At 41.5% G+C, this 26,747-nt stretch overlaps 1 protein-coding gene and 1 pseudogene across 5 annotated transcripts in view; one reads left to right on the top strand and one right to left on the bottom strand.

Annotated features, from left to right (window-relative positions):
• Positions 1–22,887, top strand: part of LOC126248068 (zinc finger CCCH-type with G patch domain-containing protein) — a 162,880-nt gene extending 139,993 nt beyond the window's left edge. For all 5 annotated transcript variants that reach the window (XM_049948710.1, XM_049948711.1, XM_049948709.1 and 2 more), the window contains 2 exons: positions 8,910–9,077; positions 21,946–22,887. In XM_049948710.1, the coding sequence (XP_049804667.1) occupies positions 8,910–9,077; positions 21,946–22,268 (491 nt within the window). In that variant the 3' untranslated portion in view covers positions 22,269–22,887. The remainder of the gene's footprint in view (positions 1–8,909; positions 9,078–21,945) is intronic.
• On the bottom strand, positions 20,746–20,866 carry LOC126250134 (5S ribosomal RNA; annotated as a pseudogene).
• Positions 22,888–26,747: the final 3,860 nt, after the last annotated feature.

The following is a 26,747-nucleotide window of genomic DNA, read 5'->3' on the forward strand; positions in this document are numbered from 1 at the left end:
TACATAACAGTAATTACTATGGAAGAGTGAACACCTCAGCAATCAGTGGGCTGTCCTATCCAGCAGCTTGGAATGAGGGCTGAATAAGGAAATAAGTGGTTTGCTGTCAGTGATGAGTAGGAACGTTGCCCCATTAAAGAAAACTTGAAATTTTTTAATTCCAAAAATGATAGCCAGTGCCTCCTTTTCCACTTATTAGTAATTATGCTGGGAGTGTGAGAAGCGTCTTCAATGCATAAACAGTGGGCTGCTTGGTACCGTTTGATTTCTGATGTGACAGTACTGCACCAATGGGCTGCATCACAGGCCAGAGTTGAAGGTTTACCAACCATAAAAGAAACCAAACAGGACACACAGCACAAACACTGCATGAAGACTGAAAAGCCCATTTATAATTTACATGTCAGAAAAATTTGATGCCCTATTGACGTGCTGGTTAAGAGGGTGGCAGATGTGCACAACCTAGGGAATGAATTCAGCATAATATGAAATTTTGCCTAAAAAGGATTGGCAGTCCCTGAAGTTCTTTGGTGCCAGTAATTTGACAGTGATTTTGACATGATTATCTGTGGGAACAAGGCCATCTTTTCTGAACACAAAATTTAAAAAATACACCTTTGGGGGAGAAAAAATACATTTTCTTATTACAACGAAGGCCATTCTGCAGACGGAATTGGAAAACTGCCTGAAGATTTCGAAAGTGCTCCTCTCATTTGAAGCACATAACCCAGACGTCATCACAGTAGTTTGCGCAACAGGGAATATCCTGAGTAAACTATTGCAAATATCATTGATAAATTCAGGCGAGATTCAAAAAAGTAAGCGATTAAACTAATAAAGCCTAAAGGTGGTTTCACCACTAAGAAACTCAAAGAAGTGGTGTCCAGTGGTAGCTGCAGGTAAGCATCATGTAACAGGTAAGCATCATGTAAATTGATGCCTGAAAAATACTGACCCCATGACAGCTTCACCAACAATTCCTCCAGATGTGGATTTGTGTACAAATCCATGACACATTACACATTGTGCATTGAATGTCTGTTTAAAAGAACCATAGAGGCACCTGATGCCATCTGGTTTTGGGATTACCACCGAAGGCATGACCCACTAACTCAATGAAATGGGAGAAATGACACCAGGGTGCTGCCAATGCTGCAGCTCGGCCTTGCCCTTGTTGCACATGGAAGGTATTCTCAGACAGCTGCTTGTAAGACCATATTAAGGATTCCAAACCCTGAAAGGGGACCGATTGAGGCACTTACGTAGTGGCTGTTGCAACACAGGGCAGACCAAGACCCTGTGCATATCTAACTTAATTAGGCTGGCCCTCCCATCTCTCCCATATCTACCTGAATCACTATTGGCTGCCCATCCACTACCAATGAAAGTACAAAATATTGGAGCAATGCTTGCAGGGTATCAGAGATAGCCTTCTAGTCCAGGGAAAACACTGGGACCTCTGATGACTGTAACAAACTTTTGCGGCAAACCCAACATGTGCCCTCTACATGTGAAAGTCCTGTGGAACATGTGCCGAATGACAGTCAGGACAAAACCACCCTCTTGCCCATTGAGTGAAAAAAGGTGCCAAAAGAGAGCAACACACAGAACCCAAAAACATTGAGATTAACACGAAGCTTTGATCGATACTTACCCATCGAGCCTGCCTCGGGCAAAGATGGTCCGTACCGTGATGTCACTGTACTTGAACCGTCAGTGAATGTGGCTCAGCTGAAGGCAAGGCCACCTCGCTCACTGACGGTGAGGGGAGGGGTGGGCGAAGGAGGCTTATCTGTGCACTTATAACTAACTTTGTTATCTGCCATTTGTGAGAAAGTACATCCCTTGCTGCTGCCATAAGTTCATGTGATTCAGCAGTCAAATGCTGTAGTTTGGACCTCCTGGTTGGATGTTAATCACATTGGGGACTCTCAGAAAGACACATGCACGAGAGACTTTGCAGGTCAGCAAACCGTACGGCATGTGACTGCCTGAGGAGCTTGTGGTGCCATTTAAAATGTAACTGTGCCAGCGCCACATTGCGTTTGATGATAAAAATACTGTATGAGCAAATTACAAAGTTCCTCAAAGTTAACTTTCTCAAGGTTGGTAGAGGGCTTTAAATTCTGTATGATCTTGTATAATCCCGCAATGCTGGTCAATAACAAGGCAGCCTTATCAACTGGATTGATGATACACCTTACCTGTCTCTGCAGCAAGAACCAGCGCAAGTAATTCTCTGACCTTTTGGCACTTATTGAAGCCAGCGAATGGTATCGATGGGGAAAACTTCTTTGGGAGCTCCTGGCCTGCCACCAGTGCTGCATGCGTATGAAACAATTCCACATTCTGGTGGAGCAGTTCCTGCATCTACTCATGCTTTATCTTTTGGAGGCAAACTTGTTCCTGCTAGCGTTTCAAAAATAAGCCAGGTCCACGGTGACCACAATTTAATATTATGAAAAGAAAGAAATGTGTTACACACAAAATAACATCCTATGTCATCACTTTAGTATCTGTGTGGGTGACAATGCTGCAGACTCATCACTGACAGTACAAATATATCTATATTAGCTAATGGAGGGGGGGGGGGGTCAACTAAAAGCCGGGGATTTGAAACCCCAGAAGAGGGAACAAATCTCAACATGTGAGTCAATCTATGGGAGAGTAGAGGGTTTCAACACCGTATAGAGAACGAGCACAGAGGATAGTACAACACATGACCATTGTGAGTGACTGACAACTGAGCACACACAAATACACTGTGTGAGGTGAATGCTTGGTCATGAACACTGAAATCAGCAACAGAACTGCTGGATCAGGTCTATTGCTGCTGGCAGGTAAACATGTGGGTCAGTGGCTCTGCCCATACCACACTTCACCCCCACCGTCTGTGATTATTCTGCACTATTCTGCTGTGATAAGGGTGCCAGCTCCTCTGCATCCATCTCAATGTCTGCTGGCAGGGATGCTAAAGGGCTGTTGTTAAAGGAACTCTTTGAGTTCATCCTCACATCACTCTATTCCTGTTTGACTGTTTGATGGAAATGCCTACAAGCAAACTGACAGAGTGATGATGGATTGCCCACCACCACCACCACCAGTGGTAGCCAATGTGTTTAAGGATGCATTTGAATAAGAAGCCCTTGAATCAACAATTCTTCTTCTTTATTCATGTCAGAGGTACACTAAAATGAACACATATACAATACATACAAAGAAAACTATATAGTATTCACCCAGAATTGGGCAACTTTGATAGCATTGGGTGCTGCAGACATTAAGTCCTTCATGCTACAGCTGGTTGGGCACGAGTTACATTTGAAGAGATGCCGGGTTGTCTGCAATTCACCCCATTCGCACATTGTTGTGTTGGCATTTGGAAGTTCCATTTAAGGAGATTGTCCCTCGATCTTGTGACTGGTCTGTAGTTTGTTCGTGGACTTCCAGATGACCCACTTCTCTGTGTGTCCAGGTGGCAGGGATTCTTGTGGTGTCATCCAGTTTGACAGGTGTGTCATCTTTCTTTCCATTTGGTGAGTCGGGTAGCTGTAGCTGATCCTTCTAAGGGCTGTGAAGTTGTTACGAAACTCTTCCTGGACTTCAGTCTTGTCTTGGCAGGTTGATGTCCAAAGAGTGGATGTGAGGTCACTGTATTTGATTTATGCCCCCCAATGTTAGCGGCAACCTCTCTTCTGATGTCACATGGAGCAATCCCAGCGAGACATTGAACTTTGTCCATGGGGGTTGGCCTTAGGCATCCTGTAACAATCCTACAACTGTCATTTAAGGCTACATCAACCTGCTTTGCATGTACTGAATTGTACCCCTCTGGGCTAGCATACTCTCCTGCAGAATAACTTAAGGCAAGAGCTGTTGTTCTTAATGTTTGTGGATGTGTACCCCAGTTCGATACTGCTAGTTTCTGAAGAAGGCAGTTTCTCGAGGATACTTTCTGCTTCAGCTTCAGACAATGTTTCTTGTAGGTCAGTGTACGGTCAAGAGTGACACCTAAATACCTGGGGTGGGAACAATATTCTAGTGCAACTCCATTCCAGAATATTTCAAGTTTCCTGTCAGCTTGTTTATGTTTCAGATGGAATGAACACACTTGCATTTTCTTAGGATTGGGTGCGAGTTGATTATTTTCATAGTAAGTACCAACCTGTTGTAGACCGTGTGTAAGTATTATCTCTGCATCTTCAAACCGATTGCCCTGGGCAGCAAGAGCAAGGTCATCAGCATATATGAAACTTTTGCATTCTTGAGGCTGTGGTTGATCGTTGGTGTACACATTAAATAAAATTGGTGACAGTACAATTCCTTGGGGGAGACCGTTCTTTTGAGTTCTCCATCAGCTGTGTTTTCCTTGGAAGTCCACAAAAAAACATCGATTCTGTAGGAGTGTTGCAATTATCCTTGTCAGCATGTAGTCGTTAGTCATGTTGTAGATTTTGTGCAGTAACACTCTGTGGTTTACGGTGTCAAAGGCTGCCGAAAGGTCAACAAAAGCTACACCTGTTATCTTTCTCTGCTCAAAGCCATCTTCTATGAACTGAGAAAGATAAAGGATTTGTGAGGTGCAATTCTTGCCTGGTCTAAAGCCAGCTTGCTGCAAGATAAGAAGTGTATCAACTACTGCAGTTAAGCGGTGAAGAATCATTCTCTCTAGGATCTTATAGAGATGGCAAAGGAGAGATGTTGGCCTTCAGTTCTTTGGATCCATTGGTGACTTCCCAGGTTTTAGTATCGCAATTGCGTGCCTTGCGCCATAATTTTGGGATCTTGAAAAAAGCCAGACAGTGGTTATACAGGTTTAAGAGCCAGTCTTTGGTAGTGGTGCTAAAATGTTTAATTTGCTGTACGCAAATGTCGTCTAATCCTGATGCCTTGCCAATTTTTCATTTGTGAATGGCTTCTTCTAATTCACCTAGGTTGAATGGTGTAGTCAGGTTATTATTCTGAGATTGTTCCTTAAACTCTAATTTGAAGTCCGATTTTTGGATAGGAGATCTTGGTTTAGCATTTTCAAGAATCTGTGTAGCAATTTCATACGGAGTGATGTTAGTGTGATTGGCATGTTTGGTTGGATCGTTATTTAGTTTTCTCATCAGTTTCCAGGCCTTCTGGCTGCTAATTGAAAGATCTGTTTCCTCCATAAGTTTAATCCATCTTTCTCTTGTTTTCTGCTATGGAAGACATTACTTCTTGACCAGCCAAGATGGTTTTCTCATTGAATGGATCTTGTTCAAAAAGCGACAGATATTTATTCATTAGGGCTGCCGACTAGGTTCTTAATCCGTAGAGGTTTTGTGTTCTGCAGCCCCGTGGCATAGATGACCGTGATACCTTCTTCACTTCATCCACAAACTTATCGTAGTTTTCTGGTGTTGCCTGGAGATCAGTTCAATTTTATCCAGATTGGTACTAAAAAGCTCCCAGTTAGCCTTATGGAAGTTGTATCTTCTGCGGAATGGAAGAGTTCTCGGTTGGGATACTGCAGTAACTTGGCACATCACAGGGCGGTGTTGAGAATGCACATCATAGGGCAGTGTTGAGAATTGGGTACAGGGTGGCAAACTGTCTTATCACATTGTTGGCCTATGTGCTCACTTGCGAATATTAGATCTGGGTTATATCCACGTTTCCAACGTCCACTGTTGAAAGATGCGGGGAGTTTACTATCGTGGATGAGAGTTAGTTGGAAGGTGTCAGACCATTTCAGCACTTTCAACGATGTGCATACACACTTTTTTTTCTGATGCATGAATGATATATTCGAGATCTTACCACATGAACAACAGTGTATGCAAGACATTTTGCAACATCTTAACTTACTGCACTGAAACATCGGGTTCACGGTAGAGATGTTCTAATCAAGAGAAGACCATATGGCACACTAGGACACAACATTTACCACAGACTAACACTTAACACATTTACACTTGCATGCTTCCAGCAGCCCCAAGGAGTTTCACAAGAAGGCATCCTCCGCACACTAGTGCACAGGGCTTGGGATATCTCCAACCAAGAGAGTTAGCAATGGCGTTTGAGCACCTAAAGAATGGTTTACAAACACAGCCTGATCAAGTGTGCCATAAAATCAAAGGAGCCTAGACAACAGAAAAAGAAATTTTTTGCAGCGGCATTTATCTCTTATGTTGGTATCACATCTGCAATAAATTAATAAAATACTTGGGGAACGTAATGTCAAATATGTAATTCACCCACTGCCCAAGATGGAAATTGTGTTGGGGTTTGTTAAGGACAACGTAGAACTCTGGAAACTAGGAGTCTACTGTGTCCTGTGCCAGTGTAGGGAAATGTTCATAGATCAGACCATGTGGACAGTAAGGAAAGATGTACAGACCACAGATGTCACACAGATCAGGAATGGCCAACAAAGTCAGCTGTTGCAGAGCACTGTGTTTCCCAAGGGGCCTAACATGAATGCTGATGGTGCCAAGTTGTTAAAATAGGCCAACACATTGTGGAATTGCATTTTACAGTAATCTATAGAGATCCTGCTACACGAAAAGCTCATAAATAAGGACAGCAGTTTCAAACTAAGTAAAGCTTCAGACACAGCCTTAAGCACACTCAAAGCTCGACAGTCTGTCCACTCACACCACGCCAAATGAAGAGCTTAGATTACACTATGCAGATGCGCCTCTTCTGCATCAGCAGTGTCCTGATTCATGAAGTGGTGGCACAGAAAGCGAGGGCTGGGACTGGTGTCCCAGCTGCACACTTGCCCTCAACTTCACCAGCAGCTCCCCAACCAGGTACGACAAATGTGAGCTCAACAGCAGAAGGAATTGGTTGTATGAAACGGCATCCAACAGAAGATCATGAGTCACCAGGACCACCTAAAGATGCCAATAAGTCAACATGCAGAAATGTTGCATGATTTGGACAATGCCACCTAGCTGAATATCCGAGAACATGCCAAAAAAGTCTGAATAAAGGTAACCAATTACTGTATAATATAGGTGTTGAGATGTGGATATACACATATTGCAGCTCGGTTATGAACCTAGCATTCTTGTTCAGAGGGCACATATGAGTAGTAGTCAACAAGTTTTAATTAACGCCTAAAAAAAGTTATGTATTTAATTCTTTGCTTGTTTGCACATGCATGTCTTCTTTCCTTGTACAGATTGAAATTCCCATGTCACAATACTCTTACATGCCACCAGAGGAGCAAAACCAAGATGGTGCAGCTGACTGATAAAGTGGAGACGGGCTGCATCATTTTGTTAAGTATCCTCTACCAGCATACTGCAGCATGAAGATTTCAATGGGTTGCAGGACTGCAGACATGGAAAAAACTTTATTTTTTGCCTCATAATTAAAGCTCTATGGCTATTCCTTGTACACACACAATACTGGGACAATGTAAGTCTCATGTATTTATTTGTGTATTCGTTTGTTCTGAAAAACAACACTTGTTAATATGCTGGGCCATTTTGTTCCAGTACTTCCCTACATGCCCATCCACTGTGGAATGCCGCCACTATATGGTCAGTGGTTATGTTTATTTGAATCCATTGTTTCTGTTTGGTTCATGGTTTCTTAGTGTCATTTTAGCAGAAGAGTTTGCGTGAAACACATTTCAGATATTTTTATATCTTTTATATGCTTTGAGTACAGTAAGGGAAGTTCTGGAAGCCTTTAAATACTTGTGGAATGAAGGAGACCACTGCATAGTAGAAGAGTTGAGTTAATGAATTAAAACTTGCTAGCTTTCAAATGAATCCTTTAACGAGTTCTGCCCCCCCCCCCCCCCCCCCACACACACACACACACAAAACCAGTGTGCGTGCGCGCGCGCACCTCTCCATGTTTATGTTCGTTTGTCCTTATCCCTATGTTTTTATGTGCTTTGTGAATACTATTCATACAACTACTATAACATTCATAGTACTGTTGAAAATGTGCCAGCTAAAAGTAAAAGCAATATTCAAGGAGATACTATATATAACAGATTCTAAGCCATTTGTATACTGTGTGTGCGGGTGTGTGTTTTCGAGGTAAACCATCAAAATAATGTAAATATCATTGTGATGTGGAATAGAATAAAAATAAGTAATAATAGAAAGCCCAGAGGCAGTATGTAAGCAGAGCCTACTCTGTTTATAGCTATCAAAGACATTACAGTTCTATCTCTTTCTGTTGTGTAAGTGACCCATTTACAATGGACTATTCCATCATTTAATATGCATAAAAGTTCTGAATTTAACTGAAAGTGTTGGCACATAGTCTAAAGGTCTAAAATTAAGTTAAGTTCCTTATCTGCACCATAATCCAAAATATCAGTGATAAGAAAAGTGAATTTAAAACTTCCTGGCAGATTAAAACTGTGTGCCCGACCAAGTCTTGGTCAGGCACACAGTTTTAATCTGCCAGTAAGTTTCGTATCAGCACACACTCCGCTGCAGAGTGAAAATCTCATTCTGGAAAGTGAATTTAGTTATTAGAAATCTTATTAGAATGCCTCTGCTACAACTGGCAAAAATTACAATACTGATGATACCTGCAATTTACTAGACTCAGACAGACTAAAATTTAGACTAAAATTTAGATTAAAATTTAGTGAGCAGTCAGTGTAAGTTTGCATTTTAACAATGCTGACCAGATGATGAAATCTAAATATAATTTTAGGTAATGTGGAAAAATAGTTAGAGGTTTTTCCTGGTCATCATTTAGATGCATGTTTATAGAGACCTGTTTAGCAGTTACATATGTGCATAGTCTGTAAAAATAAAATACATATGTGCTTTGTACAGAGTTTACTCTAAGTAACTGACTAGCACTATTTAACTTTTCAGTGAACTAATTTCTATTTTTAGTTGCAGTTTAGTTTTGCACCTTGCATCGCTAACAGAATTACATGAAACAATTTTCAGATCATTGCATGAATCTAAGAGAGAAAGCTGGTGACAATGGAAATATATTCAGTATGGAGAGGCGACTTAAAAAAATTAGAAAAAGACAAGAAAAACAGAGGATAAAACAGTATGAAGAAGATAAAGGAAAAATAGATTTATTTTCATTTTTGAATACCCATTTATCAGGTCTGTCATACTAACTTTTTACAGCAATTTGTTTATATTATGTTTAAAGATTAGTTACTGAAACTGAATTCGAGGACCTCTGCATTTCTTACTGTTATGATAATTTATAATTACTGTGTTGTGTGAAAAGTTACTTAACATTTGAAGAATCTAACTGAATCGGCATATCATGGTATAGTAAACATCAGCAGCTGTGTATGGCACTAACAACTGTAAGATCGCTTTGGCTCTGAGTATTATTTCACAGCAAGGAAGACAGAGAGAAATTCAGTAGGTATTGGATTTTCTGTGATTTTTCACTGCTGTTTAGAAAATCAGTCTAAACACCAAGCCATACCATACTTGCTTTAATGGTAGGGATTTGCAATAGAATTTACATTTCAGCACTTCTCATTTGTTTTAGTCACATACACTTACCATATTTTACGGACCATAAGACGCTCTTTTTTCTTCAAAAATTGCCTCCAAAAAAATGGTTCAAATGGCTCTGAGCACTATGGGACTTAACTTCTGAGGTTGTCAGTCCCCTAGAACTTAGAACTATGTAAACCTAACTAACCTAAGGACATCACACACATCCATGCCCGAGGCAGGATTCGAACCTGCGACCGTAGCGGTCGCGCAGTTCCAGACTGTAGCGCCTAGAACCGCTCGGCCACTCCGGCCGGCAATTGCCTCCAAAATGCAGGTGCATCTTATACTCAAAATTGATATAAATATGTCCAGTGTTTGATTTAAAATTCCAGCCACTCTTAAAAATGGCCGTATATTCAATGTCGTGGGAAACCTATCTCTGGCAACACTGGGTACAACTGGCAGCAGCAGTACACTGATGCAATGAACATGAGCTGCGGGGATTTACAAGCTTGCTAACACTATCTCCCTCCTGCCTTGCCATCACAAACCCACAACACTGTCTAGCTTATGATGCGTTGTTGCATTCTATGGTGCCAGTGAACTTGAAGTAAAAGTGATTTGTATTACTGGTAACAGTACAATACTTTTGTGAGTAGCTGGTTCTGTAATGGAAAAAAGTAAAAGGTGTTCATATGATGCAGGCTATAAATTTAAAGTAATAGCATATGCAGAAGAACATGGAAACAGAACAGCTCCCCCCTGCGGGTCTAGGGGCCAGAATAGGCTTGAGGTATTCCTGCCTGTGGTAAGAGGTGACTAAAAGGAGTCTCACACATTTCGGCCTTTATGTGATGGTCCACTGTAGGGTTTGACCTCCATTTTCCAAAATTTTCCCAAAGAGCAAGAAAATTGGGGAAGGGCGCCTTACATGGTGCTTAGTGTCCATCATGCGCTGAGATGTCTCGCATCCTTCATTTACATGGATCTGCACTTCTGCCCATTCTCCAGCTGTTGGGCAAGGTCACCCTCCTGGGTGCGTTTTCCTCCATCCTCTGTGCAGTATTGCTTTCTGCGCTGTTGGCAATAATGGACTTCTTAGCTTGTTAGCACCCGATATCCAGCGTGGTAGCCAGTCCGTTGTGGTGGGGCCGCTATGTACCCTCTTTGTTGTGGTTCCCTGACCACACAGGGATCGCTCTGCTGATGCTTGTGCCCCGCTAACTCCCCATGTATGCCAAGGAGTAGATGCCCATCACCCTGGGGCATTGGGACTCCCAGCAATGGCCATCCTGTCAGGTGGCCTTTGCTGCAGCTGGGTGGCACGTGTGGGGAGGGCCTCTGGTCGGAGTGGCTGGCATCAGTGCGGATGACACGCCATGAACCATAGTATGTCATCTCTTGCTGGTGGTCTCAAACACCAGCAGTCTCTAAGTGGTCAAGTGCTAAGAAATATGACCCCAAATCATCCCCCCCCCCCCCCCACAGCCACACCATGGGAGGAATGCCAGGCTAAGGATGGCAGCAAAGCTTATTCACCCCGGTACCTCGTATGTACGAGAGTTGTTGGGAAATATTTCTTGTCAATGAAACCTCAGTTTTTTGTGGAGCATTTAGGGGACAAGTTTGGGGAGGTGGAGGGCTTGTCCAAAATGCAGTCAGGGTCGGTCTCGATCAAAACAGCATCCTCTGCCCAGTTATGGGCACTACTTGCCTGTTACAAGTTGGGGATGTTTCTCTTTCCATAATGCCCCGTAAGAGCTTAAATATGTTCAAGGGTATCATGTTTCACAGGGACCTTCTTTTGCAGTCTGATGATGAGCTGCACGCCAATTAAGAGTGGTGAGGTGTCCATTTCGTCCGGCACATCCACCGGGATCCGAGGCATAATCAGGTTGCCACTGGTGCCTTCATCTTGGCCTTCAAGGGTGATACATTACCTGAGAAGGTCAAGGACATGGTATACTGCTGTGACGTAAAGCCATATATCCCTCCGCCGATGCAGTGCTTTAAGTGCTGTAAATTCGGCCATATGTCTTCCTTCTGTACTTCCAGCATCATCTGTCAGGATTGTGGACATCCTTCACATCCCAGTACTCCTGTGCCCCGCCTCCCATCTGTGTCAACTGCGGAGAGCACCATTTGCCATGCTCGCCAGACTGCTGGATTCTCCAGAAAGAAAGAAAAATAATGGAATACCAGACCCTGGACCGACTGACCTACACTGAAGCTAAGAGAAAATATGAGAGGCTACATCCTGTGCATATGATGTCACCTACGCCACCGCTATGATAACGGTTCAAGTATCTTCCATTCTGCCATGTACAGTTGGCTCCCAGAGCTGACAGACTCCACCTGCCCCCTTGATGGTGGGGGGCACTTCCCTCCCTGTTGCTCCTGCACAACCTGCTTCAGGAGCAACATCCCCTCGAACTGTCGGGGACGTCAATCCCCACTTCGGCAGTGGAGAAGCGTAAGTCTTCTTCGGCTCCTCTCACCAGGGTCACTTCCTTCCCAGGTTCCTACCAGTGGCACCACCAGTGGCTGACGCAACCACAGGTAGCTGATCATAGGGCTTCACGGTCCTCCCTAGTCCATGAAACTGAATCAGTGAAACCCTCCCAGCTGGACAAACCTAAGGAGCAGTGAAAGAAACCTAAAAAGTAAAAGACCCCTCCAAGAATCAAGGCACTGCAGTGGCACCCACACCACCACTACCTACAAGCTCTGTGTCTGAGGATGAGGTGGAGATTCTGGCCCCCGTTGAGGACCTAGATCTCGCTGGGCCCTCAGACACAATGGATGTCGATCGCACAGGTACTCATCTGGTGGCAGCAGGTGACCCTGAGGCGTAGACTGCCTCGATGAGTGTTTCATTCCTTCCCAGTCTCATGATCACGTAACCCTCCAGTGGAATTACAGCGGTTTTTTCCACTACATGACTGAGCTATGGCAACTGTTAAGCTTTACACCTGCTTTCTGCATTGCCTTCCAGGAAACCTGGTTACCGGCAATGCGGACCCCGGCCCTTGGCGGCTACAGGGGATATTATAACAACTGTAGGGACTATAATAGTATGTCAGGTGGAGTTTGCGTCTATGTCCTGAACTCAGTATGTAGTGAACCTGTGCCCCTTCAAAGCCCTCTTGAAGCTGTGGCTGCCATGATAAGGACAACACAGGAAATAACTGTCTGCAATGTATATCTTGTTCCAGATGGTGCAGTACCCTTGAAAGTATTGGCTGCACTGATTGATCAACTCCCTAAACCTTTCGTACTTTTGGGAGATTTTAATGCACATAACACCATGTGGGGTGGCGCCATGCATACTGGCCGAGGTCAAAAATTTACTGTCACAACTCGACCTCTGCCTCTTAAATAAAGGTGCCCTCACGCATTTCAGTGTGGCACATTGCACATATTCAGCCATTGATGTGTTGGAGCACCTAATAGCCTTTAAGTGGCTCCATCTCCGCATTAGCTAGCTTATAAAACAACAGAAACAGGAGTGTTGGGAGAGGTACGTGTCGACCCTTGGGTGGCATATGACACCTTCCCATGTCTGGACGAAGATCAGACATCTTTTTGGGTACCAGACCCCAACAGGTGTCCCTGACATTAACATCAATGGCATGTTATCTACCAACACAAACGTGATTGCCGAGCACTTTGCTGAGCACTATGCTCGAGCCTCTGCGTCAGAGAACTACCCCTTGGCCTTTCACTCCCTCAAATGGTGGATTGAAAGGAAAGTCCTCTCGTTCACTACATGCCACAGTGAAACTTATAACGCCTCATTTACATAGTGGGAGCCCCTCAGTGCCCTTGCACATTGCCCCGACACAGCTCCTGGCCTGGTTCGGATCCACAGTCAGATGATTAAACATCTCTCGTCTGACTACAAGCGACATCACCTCGTCTAATGGCGTCTTTTCATCACAATGGCAGGAGAGTACCATCATTCTGGTACTCAGACCCAGTCAAAACCCGCTTGATGTGGATAGCTACCGACCCATCAGCCTCACCAACTTTCTTTGTAAGCTGCTGGAACGTATGGTGTGTCGGCGGTTGGGTTGGGTCCTGGAGTCACGTGGCCTACTGGCTCCATGTCAGGGTGGCCTCCGCCAGGATCGCTCTACCACTGATAATCTTGTGTCCCTTGAGTCTGACATCTGAACAGCCTTTCCCCGATGCCAACATCTGGTTGCCGTCTTTTTTGACTTACGTAAAGCATACGACACCACTTGGCGACATCATATCCTTGCCACATTGTATGAGTGGGGTCTCCAGGGCCCACTCCCGATTTTTATCCCAAAACTTCCTGTTGTTCCGTACTTTCCATGTCCAAGTCATTGCCTCCTGTAGTTCCCCCCGTATTCAGGAGAATGGCGTTCCGCAGGGCTCCGTATCAATTGTCTCTCTAGTTTTAGTGGCTATTAATATTCTAGCAGCAGCTGTAGGGGCATCGGTCTCACCTTCTCTGTATGCAGATGATTTCTGCATTTCGTACTGCTCCTCCAGTACTGGTGTTGTTGAGCGGCGCCTACAGGGAGCCATTCACAAGGCGCAGTCGTGGGCTCTAGCCCACAGCTTCCAGTTTTAAGCTGCGGAGTCTTGTGTCATGCATTTCTGTCGGTGTCGCACCATTCATCCAGAACCAGAACTTTACCTTAATGATGATCCACTCACTGTAGTGGAGACACATCAATTCTTACGGCTGGTTTTCGACACCCAATAGACTTGGCTACCTCGCCTTTGTCAGCTTAAGCGGAAGTGCTGGCAGCACCTCAGTGCCCTCCGTTGCCTGAGCAGCATCAGCTGGGGTGCAGATCGCTCTACACTGCTGCAGCTCTACAGAGCCCTTGTTCAATCCCACCTTGACTATGGGAGTGTGCTTTATGGTTTGGCGGCGCCCTCAGCGCTGCGTTTACTTGACCCAGTGCACCACTGTGGCATTCAACTAGTGACAGGAGCCTTTAGGATGAGTCCAGTGACCAGCGTGCTGGCAGAGGCTGGAGTCCCTCCATAGCAGCACAGGCATGCACAACTGCTGGCCAGTTAGGTTGCACACATTTGTAGTTCTCCTATGCATCCAAATTTGTCTCCTTTTCTCACACATGGCGGTTCATCTCCCGCATCGACGGCACAGGTCCTGGCTTACAACTGCAGTTCACATCCGATCCCTTCTATCTGAACTGGAGTCCTTGCCTTTACAACCTATACTCGAGGTCCATTCGCGTACACTTCCTTGGTGTACACCTATGCTGCAGATTCTTCTGGACCTTTCGCATAGCCCTAAGGACTCTGTTAACCTTGCAGCTCTCTGCTATCACGTCCTCTCGATTCTCCACACGTACTGGGGCCACGAAGTGGTTTACACCGACAGCTCGATGGCTGATGGGCACAAAGGCTTTGCGTGTGTTCATGGAGGACATATTGAACAGCACTCCTTGCCAGATGGCTGCAGTGTTTTCACTGCAGAGCTGGCGGCCATATATCGTGCTCTTGAGCACATCCGCTCCAGCCCTGCTGAGTCATTTCTGATGTGTGACCCCAGGACACGTCAGAATCCCAGGCAATGAACTTGCCAATAGGCTACGTGGAAACCACTTCTGGAGATGGGCATCTCCAAAACTGATCTGCGTTCCGTCTTATGCAGCAGGGTTTTTTAACGTTGGGAGACGGAATGGCATAACAGTACACACAACAAACTGTGTGTCATTAAGGAGACTATGAATGTGTGGAAGTCTTCCATGCAGTCCTCTCGCAGGGCATCAGTTGTCCTCTACAAGCTCCACATTGGCCGTACGAGGCTAACGCACGGTTACCTCCTCCGTCGCGAGGACCCACCTCGGTGTCACTGTGGCTCACAAATGATGGTCGTCCACCTCGTGCTGGACTGCCCACTTTTAGCCACTCTGCAGCGGACTCTTAACTTTCCCAGCACCCTACCTTCAGTGTTGGGCGACAGTGCCTCAACAGCAGCTTTAGTTTGACGTTTTATTTGTCAGGGTGGGTTTTATCACTTGATCTAAGTTTTAGCGCATGTCCTTTGTCCCTCTGTGTCCTCCACCCTAGTGCTTTTAGGGTGGAGGTTTTAATGTGTTGCAGAGTGGCTAGCCTCTCCTTTTTATTCTCATGGTCAGCCAGCCATGGTAATCTGCTCTCTAGTTTTTATCTCTTCTAAATTTTTCTTGCGTGTCTATGTGGTTTTCTTGTCTGTTTGTGTCCTTTTTAGTGTTTGTTGCCCTTCTGTCATGCTTGTGGTTTTCTCCTTTCTTCCAGCTGTGTTTTGTATGTCACTCCCACCCTTGTGGAATTATTTTAATCAGAACGAGGGACCGATGACCTAGCAGTTTGGTCCCCCCCCCCACCCTCCCCTCTTTTAAAGCAACCAACAGAGCACCATTTCGGCCTCCACCAACAGAAAAAAAACCATTCACTGTTGGCAGGCTAAAAAAAAAGATGACGTATTGAAATGGATTGAAGGACACTGTCAAAATGACATTGGAATTAATACAAAAATAATTCTAGAGTTGAACGTAACAGATTTCAAGGGCAGAGTCGGTTGGTGTTACAGGTTTATGAAGTGTCATGGACTTGGCATGTGAACCAAAACATCTTAGAAGATGGCACAAGAGTATGATGAGAAAATATTATCTTCCCATCACTTTATTATTCAACATTGAAAGAAAACCAGTGTGGAACTAGGCCAAATAGTGAATATGGACAGAACTCCTGACATCTGATGTGTGGAATAACAGAACTGTTGTCATGAAAGGTGCTAAAATTGTAACTATAAAAATAAGCGGACATGAAAAATATACTACACTGTTGTACTTTAATGTTGTGCTGATGGTGCTAAACATAATCCAATGATCATTTTCAGGCACAAAACAATGCCAAAACCATCTGAAATACCACTAGGTATTATTGTTAACATACATGACATAGGTTGGATGGATGAGGCTGGTGTGAAGTTATAGATTAACAGTGTGTGGGAGAGAAGGAAAGATGCGTTATGGAAGAAGAGTTCTCTTCTTGTGCTAGATCAGTTTATTAGTCACTTAAAATTTTTTGTGAAAGAGAAATTGAGATAGGAAAATACAGGGCTTGCTGTTATTTTGGGAGGACTTACTTCATAATGCAATCTCTTCATGTCTCAATAAATAAACCATTTAAAGTGTGTATGAGAGAGGAATGGAACAAATGGATGATGGATGAAACGCAACGTGAATTCACGCCGAAGAGAGCATTAAAACGATGTACAACCAAACAAGTGTGTCAGTGGATAAAACAGTCACGGTCTAGAGTGAGAGAAGACATGATTGTTAAATCTTTCGATGATGATGATGATGATGATGAAGAGGAAGAAGAAGAAGAACAAGAACAAGAACAAATGATGATTTTCAGGGATTATAAAACTCAGTTCGGTTTTTGAAGCTGAGAATTTTTTGTAGTCTGGCTTTGCAATCTAATAATAAAAATGGTAATGTTACTTTAAAAAAAAAGTTGCTTAAAAATTAAGGTGCATCTTCTCCATAAAATATGGAAAATTAATTAGTATAAGTCTCTCATTGATAGTGGAATATTAAAGAAAAAGATGAAAATAAAATATAAATCTCCTTAGTTCATATGCATTTATTCAATATAGTGTTCTGTCTTTAAAAGAAATGCTCACAGCACATTAATAGCTGACACTTGTTGTGTAGAATATTAATTAGATTGTAGTCCCACAATGAATGCAGTTTCCAGATGTGGAATGGCAGCTGCCTTCTACATTTAGTTGAAACTAGCTTGACTGCTGTTGATCAATTGGAATCTGCTTAAAGTGAAAGTGAATAATGTACAAGAGATATTGAAAGTACTACTCAATAAGAACGATTTCCTTGTCAAAAATGCAGACCACTTTGCTTCTTAAAAGCATTGTGCTATGGAGACTGTATGGAGATATCTTAAGGTACTTCAGCCATTCCTTTTACTAAGTTTGTTGTTCTGTCCGAGTTCTGTCTGACTACAAACAGGCTTTGTGTGATGTACTTATGATTTGCTTGGGTAAGATAGATACAGGAAGATAATGTTCTTTATCACTGACAGTTTGGGGAAAGCATCTATAGTTCTACAAGGTGCACCCTGTATGCATGCAACCATTGATGATAGAGAGGAAGTTCAGTTACAGATAGTTGCAGACAAGAAAATAACAATGCCTGCCACCATGAGCCAAGGCCATACTTTCTTCCTTTTGGCAAAGATAAAGCAAACTATTTTTTACTCATATTACAACTCTTATTAATCTTTAGCATGGTCCCCTAAAATAGACAATAGTTTTCTGCAGAAAACTGTCCCATGAGGCAAACATGAACCAGAGGCCAGGAGCTGAAATGGGACTTGCATCTTAAAGTTTGTGTTCCATGCTTAAGTAATATTTTCTGCATGCTCTCTGCTGCTTATGAGTATTAGACAATTTTACAACACATTTAATCTATTGCCAGTGCAAATCAAACAAGAATCAAATGGACATCTTTGGTGAAGAACGAACATTAAGCTTCCAAAATACTGAGTCAGTTATCAAATGTTTACAGAAAAAATTCAAACATTATAAGTATGAAGGAACACAACTTTCTCCAAAAATATTAAGAATTTTCATTATAATATGAAATATTTGCTAAATATGTGTAATTGTACAGCAGTTCAAACAGAATCCGGGTTTGCTTTGACAAATTTCTTCACATGTATGTATACCTCTTGGAATATCCATTCATCGAAGGAATCCCTTTATTATTTTTATTCTGTATTTTTACAGCACCGTTTTACTCTTCCAACTATTTGTTATACTGGTCATGCAGATTTAAAAGCAACGCATCAGTTGTCAAAAAGATTAGTTTTTAGGCCAGTAAATTGTTTTACCTTCACATAAATAATAGGGATGTTCCTTCCATTTAAGGTTGATGTCTCAGTGCAATATGCTTTCAGATTCAAAACAGATTTAACTAACATGAAGGTGTTGTAAGAATAATAATAATCCATCTAAATATGATGGTCAATGTGTGCTTCTTCTCGAACAAATGCAAAATTGCTTTTCCAGCTTCACTCCTCCCTTTCATTGTCTCATCAAGCAACCTTGTGTACACAGCATATTTATTTATAAAACCATCCAAATTGGTCAGAATATGCATACTGATGCCTTGTTTCATACATATTTTCTAAGTGCCAGTGTTCCTGTCCAAAGAAACTCAGAGTTCTGTAAAGGTACATTTCTTAGTAACATGCTTGACACATTCTGTTGTTGAGGTTGTTTAGTATAGGTAGTAAATTGTATTATCTATCATTTGGTTTTGAGTATCATAGCAGTGGATTTTTAGCAAAATGTAATGATGATGATGAACATCATCACCATCATGTATCTGTCTCCTGTTACATTCATCACTATTCCATTATCTTAATACAGCTGATCTTAATTCCAGTAGTCTTGTAATCAGATATGTTTTATGCTACCCATACACTATGAAATTTTTCCCTTTGAAATATATCCGTAAGCTGTAGTCTAAAGAAATACAAACTTACTTTTTTTGTAAGTTGATGATACTGTATGTCATGTGGTACCTTATTCCAAGTCTTCCCTGATTTACTTACTTGACATCGGAAGTTCACTGAGGCTTTTTGTAGATGATGCTGTGGTGTATCGAGAGGTTGTAACAATGGAAAATTGTACTGAAATGCAGGAGGATCTGCAGCGAATTGACGCATGGTGCAGGGAATGGCAATTGAATCTCAATGTAGACAAGTGTAATGTGCTGCGAATACATATAAAGATAGATCCCTTATCATTTAGCTACAAAATAGCAGGTCAGCAACTGGAAGCAGTTAATTCCATAAATTATCTGGGAGTACGCATTAGGAGTGATTTAAAATGGAATGATCATATAAAGTTGATCGTCGGTAAAGCAGATGCCAGACTGAGATTCATTGGAAGAATCCTAAGGAAATGCAATCTGAAAACAAAGGAAGTAGGTTACAGTACGCTTGTTCGCCCACTGCTTGAATACTGCTCAGCAGTGTGGGATCCGTACCAGATAGGGTTGATAGAAGAGATAGAGAAGATCCAACGGAGAGCAGCGCGCTTCGTTACAGGATCATTTAGTAATCGCGAAAGCATTACGGAGATGATAGATAAACTCCAGTGGAAGACTCTGCAGGAGAGACTCTCAGTAGCTCGGTACGGGCTTTTGTTAAAGTTTCGAGAACATACCTTCACCGAATAGTCAAGCAGTATATTGCTCCCTCCTACGTATATCTCGCGAAGAGACCATGAGGATAAAATCAGAGAGATTAGAGCCCACACAGAAGCATACCGACAATCCTTCTTTCCACGAACAATACGAGACTGGAATAGAAGGGAGAACCAATAGAGGTACTCAGGGTACCCTTCGCCACACACCGTCAGGTGGCTTGTGGAGTATGGATATAGATATATGTAGATGCTTTTGTAGGTTCTTGATCACCACCATCATTCCCCATATCTTCCTGTCCTGTAGTGAGGCATATTTGAAAGTTCTGCTTCCACACTGCCAATGCTGAGTTTCTGCATTCTTGAGAGTCCAGCCATACTCTCCAAAACTCAGAATTATCTTCTAATAAATTATGTAACTGATTGTCAGCAAATTTTTAATTTTTAATTTTCTTTTTTTGTGTTAGAAGTTCTGAATGTCCATTGTTTAGCTGCCAACAGACGATTAAATGAAGCTATAAGCAGGAAAATGTACTCAGATACTTGATCACTTGCCTGCAAAAACGAGACTAAATAATATAGGTGGGATGCCCACACTTATAGTCAGTCACAGTGGTAAGGGAAATGCTTGTAAGCATCAACCTCAGTGTATGTGTTAACTGAATGGACAGCATGAATCAGAAGCTGGGGACAGTGCCAAGTTAATGAATGAATTTCTAGGTTTGTAATACCTCTTGGGGGCCTTTTGTTCAAATTCCTGTCTGGTTATCTTCAGTAACATATTTTAGCAGTTTCCATAAATCACTCCAAATGGCTTCTGAGATATTTCTTTCACAAGGCAACATATTGCTCTCACCCTTGTTGAAATAGAGTTATTAGCCATCTTTAATAACCCCTCCTGAACAGGCCATGAAGACCCAACAGTACTGACCAGCCGCCGTGTCATCCTCAGCCCATGCGGATATGGAGGGGCATGTGGTCAGCACACCGCTCTCCTGGCCGTATGTCAGTTTCCAAGACCAGAGCCGCTACTTCTCAGTCAAGTAGCTCCTCAGTTTGCCTCACAAGGGCTGAGTGCACCTCGCTCGCCAACAGCACTCGGCAGACTGCTGGATGGTCACCCATCCAAGTGCTAGCCCAGCCCGACAGCGCGTAACTTCGGTGATCTGATGGGAACCAGTGTTACCACTGCGGCAAGACCATTGGCCACATCTAATAACACTGAATATCTTATCATTGAGAGGGTTCCGATTATTTTTGTCAAACAGTTGTATTTTTGTACAGGGTGGTTATAATTAAACTTTTGCTACTTGAGAGGTCTCCCATGAAACACAAGTGATTATAGAACAATGAAACCATGTGAAAACATTTGTATGGACATGTGGAAGAGAAATAATGAATAAACTGTTGAAAGAAATACATTTTAATTTCCACATGAGGAGGTCCAAATCGGGTGATCTTGGTGGTGACACAGTTTCGAACAATCGGCCAAAGATTCGGTTTGCTCCTGGGAGAGGCCGATGGCCAATTGCATTGGAGAAGTTGCTATTGCAATGGCTGAGAATGTTACACACAATGTGTGATCTTCAAGCAGAGCACGAGCTGTGTCATTACAGCTGAACATTTCATGGTCTGCCATTTGAAAAGTGCTGCAAACAATTATGAAATGGTATCCATACAAACTTCAGATTACGCACCAACTTTTGCCATTTGATGCAGACATTTGAGTAGACTTTGCTTTTACATTTCATGCCAGATTTGAAGTTGATGACATGTGGTCTTGGAACATTTTGTGGAATGATGAAGCACACTTTAAGCTCACTCGGGCAGTGAAAACTCACAATTCTTACATGTGAGGATTGTCATTGCTAATAAACGTACATGAAGTTTCCTTGCCTATTGAATGCAGCATTGTGTGGTGTGACTTCACAACACACTTCATGATTGGTCCAACGGTGGAGCTCCACCTGACATTGCTTTTGAGGTCCTTTGGTTACTCAGTAACCCATCTGAAGGAAACTGAATCATTGGCTGATCATACCAAACTGCCTAACCAAGATCACGAGATTTGAACCCTCTCATGTGGAAATTAAAATGTGGTTCTTTCAATAGTTTATTCGTTAATTCTCTTCTGCATGTTCTTACAAATTTTTCACACAATGTTTCATCGTCCTACAATCACTCTCTCAAGTAACAAAAGTTTAATTACAACTGCCCTGTATATCTATTGCATATAAATTAAGTAACACTGCAATGTTATAAAAGTCCTTTTTATTCATCTCCCAGGGAATACTGCAAAGTCTAAACCAGGAGTATCAACTGTTAAAACTGCAGCTGTTCCTGGAACGTCAAGCCTTAAAACACAGTCTGCTCGTGGTCTAAATGTTGCAAGTCTACAAATTGGAGAAGGAATTCGCCGAGCTGAAAGAGATCTTGCTCACCTTAATGAGTCTCTTTCACGTCACAGTAAAGGATCTGTGACATACAAAACACTGCTTGCGAAACAGGAAGAAAAGAAGAAGGAACTAATGATGCTAAAAACATCAGAATCTGCTGTTAATAATGAGCGAAGTCAGAGAAATGATTACAAAAAAATGACAACATTCTGATCTTCAAAAAGAACAAAGATTAGATAGCACAGCTGAATTGTTGGTGTTTAGAATTGTGGGTTGCATTGGGCTCTCAACCCAGATGTGAGTTAAATCACTAGTTTCCACAGGTATATGTCAGCACACACTCCGCTGCAAAGTAAAAGTTTTATTGTGAAATAAAACTCTTTCTTGTTAAAGCATCTCAAGTATTGGAGAAATGTGAAAAGAGAAGAGGTAAAGTAAAAGATTAGCTTTCTAAAGCATAAAAGATATTGTTGTAAACAGGAGGATAGAAAGGGAAGCTGTGATCTTTATGACTCGACAAAGCCAAATGTTGTCCTGGCTGTTGAAGGAACTGGTTGTGGACATGTAACACTGCCAGCGGGTGCCCATTTGTTGTCTTTTAGCTATGTGGTAGTCATTTCAGAGATCATTAATTAAGTAATGTGTCAAAGTGTTCCACTTGCTTTAACCCCAATGTCTTCCTCAGACATAGACTTAATGGTGCTACACTCAAGCTGGGACCACAGTTTGCCTTGTTGGGTAATAAAAAATATGTTTTTGTGTATAGATTCAAGACAGTTGTAAGAAAATGATATGTTCTTTTAGTGCATCCAATAAAATTATAAGAATAATATTTCTGTCATTAAACAAGTAATTTTTTCCTTATGCCTAAAATTAAACCACATTTCCTACAGCAGTTGTAATCTGTAAGAGTAGCAGATAATCTCGATAAATTTCATGTTTATTGTTACGCTCTTCTGCCCTTCTTGAAGTAATGTGACTAACAGTTTTGTTGCCACTACATTACACAATATAGTACAGAAAACCATTTAATAATATCCATATTGTGTTGGTGTTTGTACCAATAAAGAAGGCATGTGTGAATGTTCTCAAAAATGTCTTCACCTCTGATGATGTAAAAGGTATTTATAAGGATGACTGGAGCAAGCGGTTATGGATGGATCTCACATATCTTGTGCACCATGAGAATTAGAATCAGTTGACTGCTACAGCAGTTCGTGTCCCAAGTTCATATGGTGTACATGATTTCTCCAGCAGTTTAGAGACTTAAGCTTGTTTGTATTGTAATTAACTTCAATGTTAGTGTACTGGCAGTGCTACTAGTGGACCCCCCCCCCCCCAAAAAAAAAAAAAAAAAACAAAAAAAAAAAAACTTTGTCATTTCTTTTAAACTCATCAGGTGGATTTCCAAACATATCTTGTAGCAAACAATGAAATAATTTTCCTGTGCTTCAGAACATACCACAACCAATTAATCAGTAGTTTTTATCATGGTTAATGCTTTTAGTGTATATACAAATGTATATCATACCTGTAAACATGTATGTCTTTATCACTAAAAATATGGACAAGGTTGGACTACCTGAAAATTTGAAACTGGCAATTTTACACACACATTCTCTTTTTTTTACTGTACTTAGTGTTTCTGCAGGACTGAGCTTTTCAGTAGAATCTTAAGTATTGGTCACTAAATGGTTTGACCATGCCGGAGCAGCATGTGGGTCTTTGCAGCAGCACATTTCTCCCATGTGGGTTTAATTGAGACGTGATTTGACAAATGATGACATTGCTTATTATTTCGTGATTTTGAGTGTAGTGACACTAATATGCCAGATGATGATGTTGCAGTTATTAGGACAATGTGGACTGTTTTTCAAGCAGTAGTTTAGAGCAATTCATGCAAAGAAAGCTTAAAACTAAATATTTGGTATTTTTATCATATTTCAGTTGAAAGTTGTTTCTTTCTCAAATATGAATTTTTTTACTGTACAACAAGAAGAATAAAATGAACACCAAGACACTTCAGGGGCAAACTATGTTATTATTCCTCTGGATATCACATTGAAAACAAGGATGAGAGTGAGAACTTAGTGCCATATGGGCTCTGAGGAAGTCTGGGTAACCACTGATCAGTTTCTAGATACTGCTGTATTGTCAGTACTATATAAGGGCAATATAAGTTTAGACTGGACCAGTGCACCTCTAGATTTTTTTCATACTTTCTTACATATTATATGATGAAAAACATGAAGTAGCGAACTAACATGTCTGCCCTAAACAGCATAAGGAAGCTATGGATCATGAATCCTCCATGAGCACTGTCAAAGGGGAAAGAAGTTACCTTTATTGAAATTAGTATGTTTCTGGCAATTGTTGTTAATATATGAGAACACTGGTCTCTCGAACATGCTGTGCGATTTTCATCCAGACATTATGAGCCCTAACACCTTTCTATGTTTTGTAAGAAAGTTTCATATAAACATAAATGATAATTCATTAGCCAGAAAAAGTCAAACTGGCCATCATCCACAGCACAAGGTGCCAATATGTGATCCCAGAACATCACTATAGATGAAGGCACGTGAAAATTTCACGGCCACGTGTTTTTTAAGCAATACTTTCCACAAAAGCCATTAAAAAAAGCATAAAGCTGTATATGTTATCAGAGTCAGACACAGTGATTTTTGTAAATCCATTGCTCATGAGGGTATCTGAAAAGGGCTATACTGTGTGTTCAGATGGATTTCACACAAATCTCCTGTCCTAGCTTCAGAACTGGAAGCTGCCACCTCCGCACAATACAAAATCTCAAATTTCAGCAATATGAACAGTGAATATCTTAACAGGGTGCTGGGAGGACAAACAAAATATACTCCTGATAACAGTGTGTTATACACTTGAGATGATCATCTTTATTGATAAGTCATGAGAAGTCAACACCATTCTATGTTGCAGACTCCAATGAAAAGTCTTATGGTGTGTTTGAACATCAGACTATGAAGTGATGGGCTAAATTGGCTTTCTAGTTAATTCTGATAGAGATGGTAAACTCCACACCATACAACAAAGTCACAGGAAAACGCCTAACTACTTGCCAGTAGATTTCTCAAACTACATCTTTTCAGACTATTGACGGGAAACAATATTCTAGAATGCAGGAACAGTGTATAGTGTGCTTTGAAAGAGACAAGTAGATGACTGGAAAAATAGGTATAAAAATACAAGCTACTAGAGTTGTGAGTGCAAAGTCACATTTTGGGAATTACAGTTCTTCAACACATAACACAAAAATTTTCATAAAAGTTACCCAAATATGATTACTGTACATAAGACAAGCTGCATAGTTCACTACTAAAATATTTTTGTGTAATAAAATTGTGTTCGTTTGTGGAAAATTCTCATGTGCCCCCCTAATCAATTTTTTTTTCCCAAAATAATGTTATAGAAAGTTCCTTATGAGAATACATATTAATTCAAGTGCAAAATATTACACACCACTTAAAATGAAAAAGTATAATCTTTCAATAATGTATATATATGCTACTATTATGCCAAAAACTGCCCCAAGAATCACTACAGCTTAAAATATGGTAAAACCAGTCAGGTTTCTCATCATAGGCTTATGAGTTACAGCTTGGGACTGAAACGGTTATATAGTGTAAATGTAGTATATGAATACTCCTATCTCTGACAGTGCATGCCAAAAGCTTAGACCAAAAAATGATTGGGTGGGAGGAGACATGTAGAGTGCATTGGAAGTATTCAGCAGTGGGTGCAAGTGCCACACTGGAGGTATAGTTTCCAAGCCTCACAGAGCCACAATCAATAGGTTTATCATCATAAAAATCATTAGACACATCATACCAGTTCAATTCTGAAAAATAGGTGCAAGTGAACCACCCATGATTGTGCAAAGGAAACCGAAAGAAAATCTATATAAAGGTGCTCGTGCTGGGATTAGGAAAAATGTCCATTTGCTCCAATAAATATTTGTGCACCACAGATGCAGCTAAATTAAATCCAATATCTACATGCAGAAGCTTGAGTATGATAGTGTTCAGTTACAACATCAATGGTAAGAGTGCTGGTGCTGGTCTTAACAAAATGTCTATCATCATCCTTAATAAGCAATATGAAGTGCATCAAATTCAGAAGTCTGCTCTAAAGAAAGTAATTTGTTTGGTTTGGTTCATTGGACGAATTCAGTATAGTTCTCATCTGTCATTTGACTAATATTTAAATATTAATTAAGATTGTGGAGTACCCAAATGTGTTATGTGAAAGGAGAAGTTGAAGAGAAGTTATTTATTTCTCATTTATCATGAAAGGCTGCTGGCAGAATTTCACTAGCCAGTATTTGAAACAAAAATTATTCTGCTTCTTGTATGACATCGCTACTCACCAAATAGAAAAGACAATGAGCAGAAGATAACTATACAGTAAATATTCACTTTTATAGAAATAAGACCAATGAAAACTTGAAAATAACTGGGGAAATAATCAGTCTTGAGCTTTGTAGTACTATCCCCATGACCTCTTTTCTAGTGTTTAACCCATTGTAGAGGGTCTACTGTTTTCATTATTTGTGCATATTTCATTTTTTGGCTGGATGCCCTTCCTGTCACCACAGTCATCAGTCAACTTAAAAAAGGGTTGGGGGATCGTGAGGTGGAGATTGGGACACAACCCAGA

This window comes from Schistocerca nitens, chromosome 3, assembly GCF_023898315.1.
Source record: "Schistocerca nitens isolate TAMUIC-IGC-003100 chromosome 3, iqSchNite1.1, whole genome shotgun sequence".
Classification (NCBI taxonomy): domain Eukaryota; kingdom Metazoa; phylum Arthropoda; class Insecta; order Orthoptera; family Acrididae; genus Schistocerca; species Schistocerca nitens.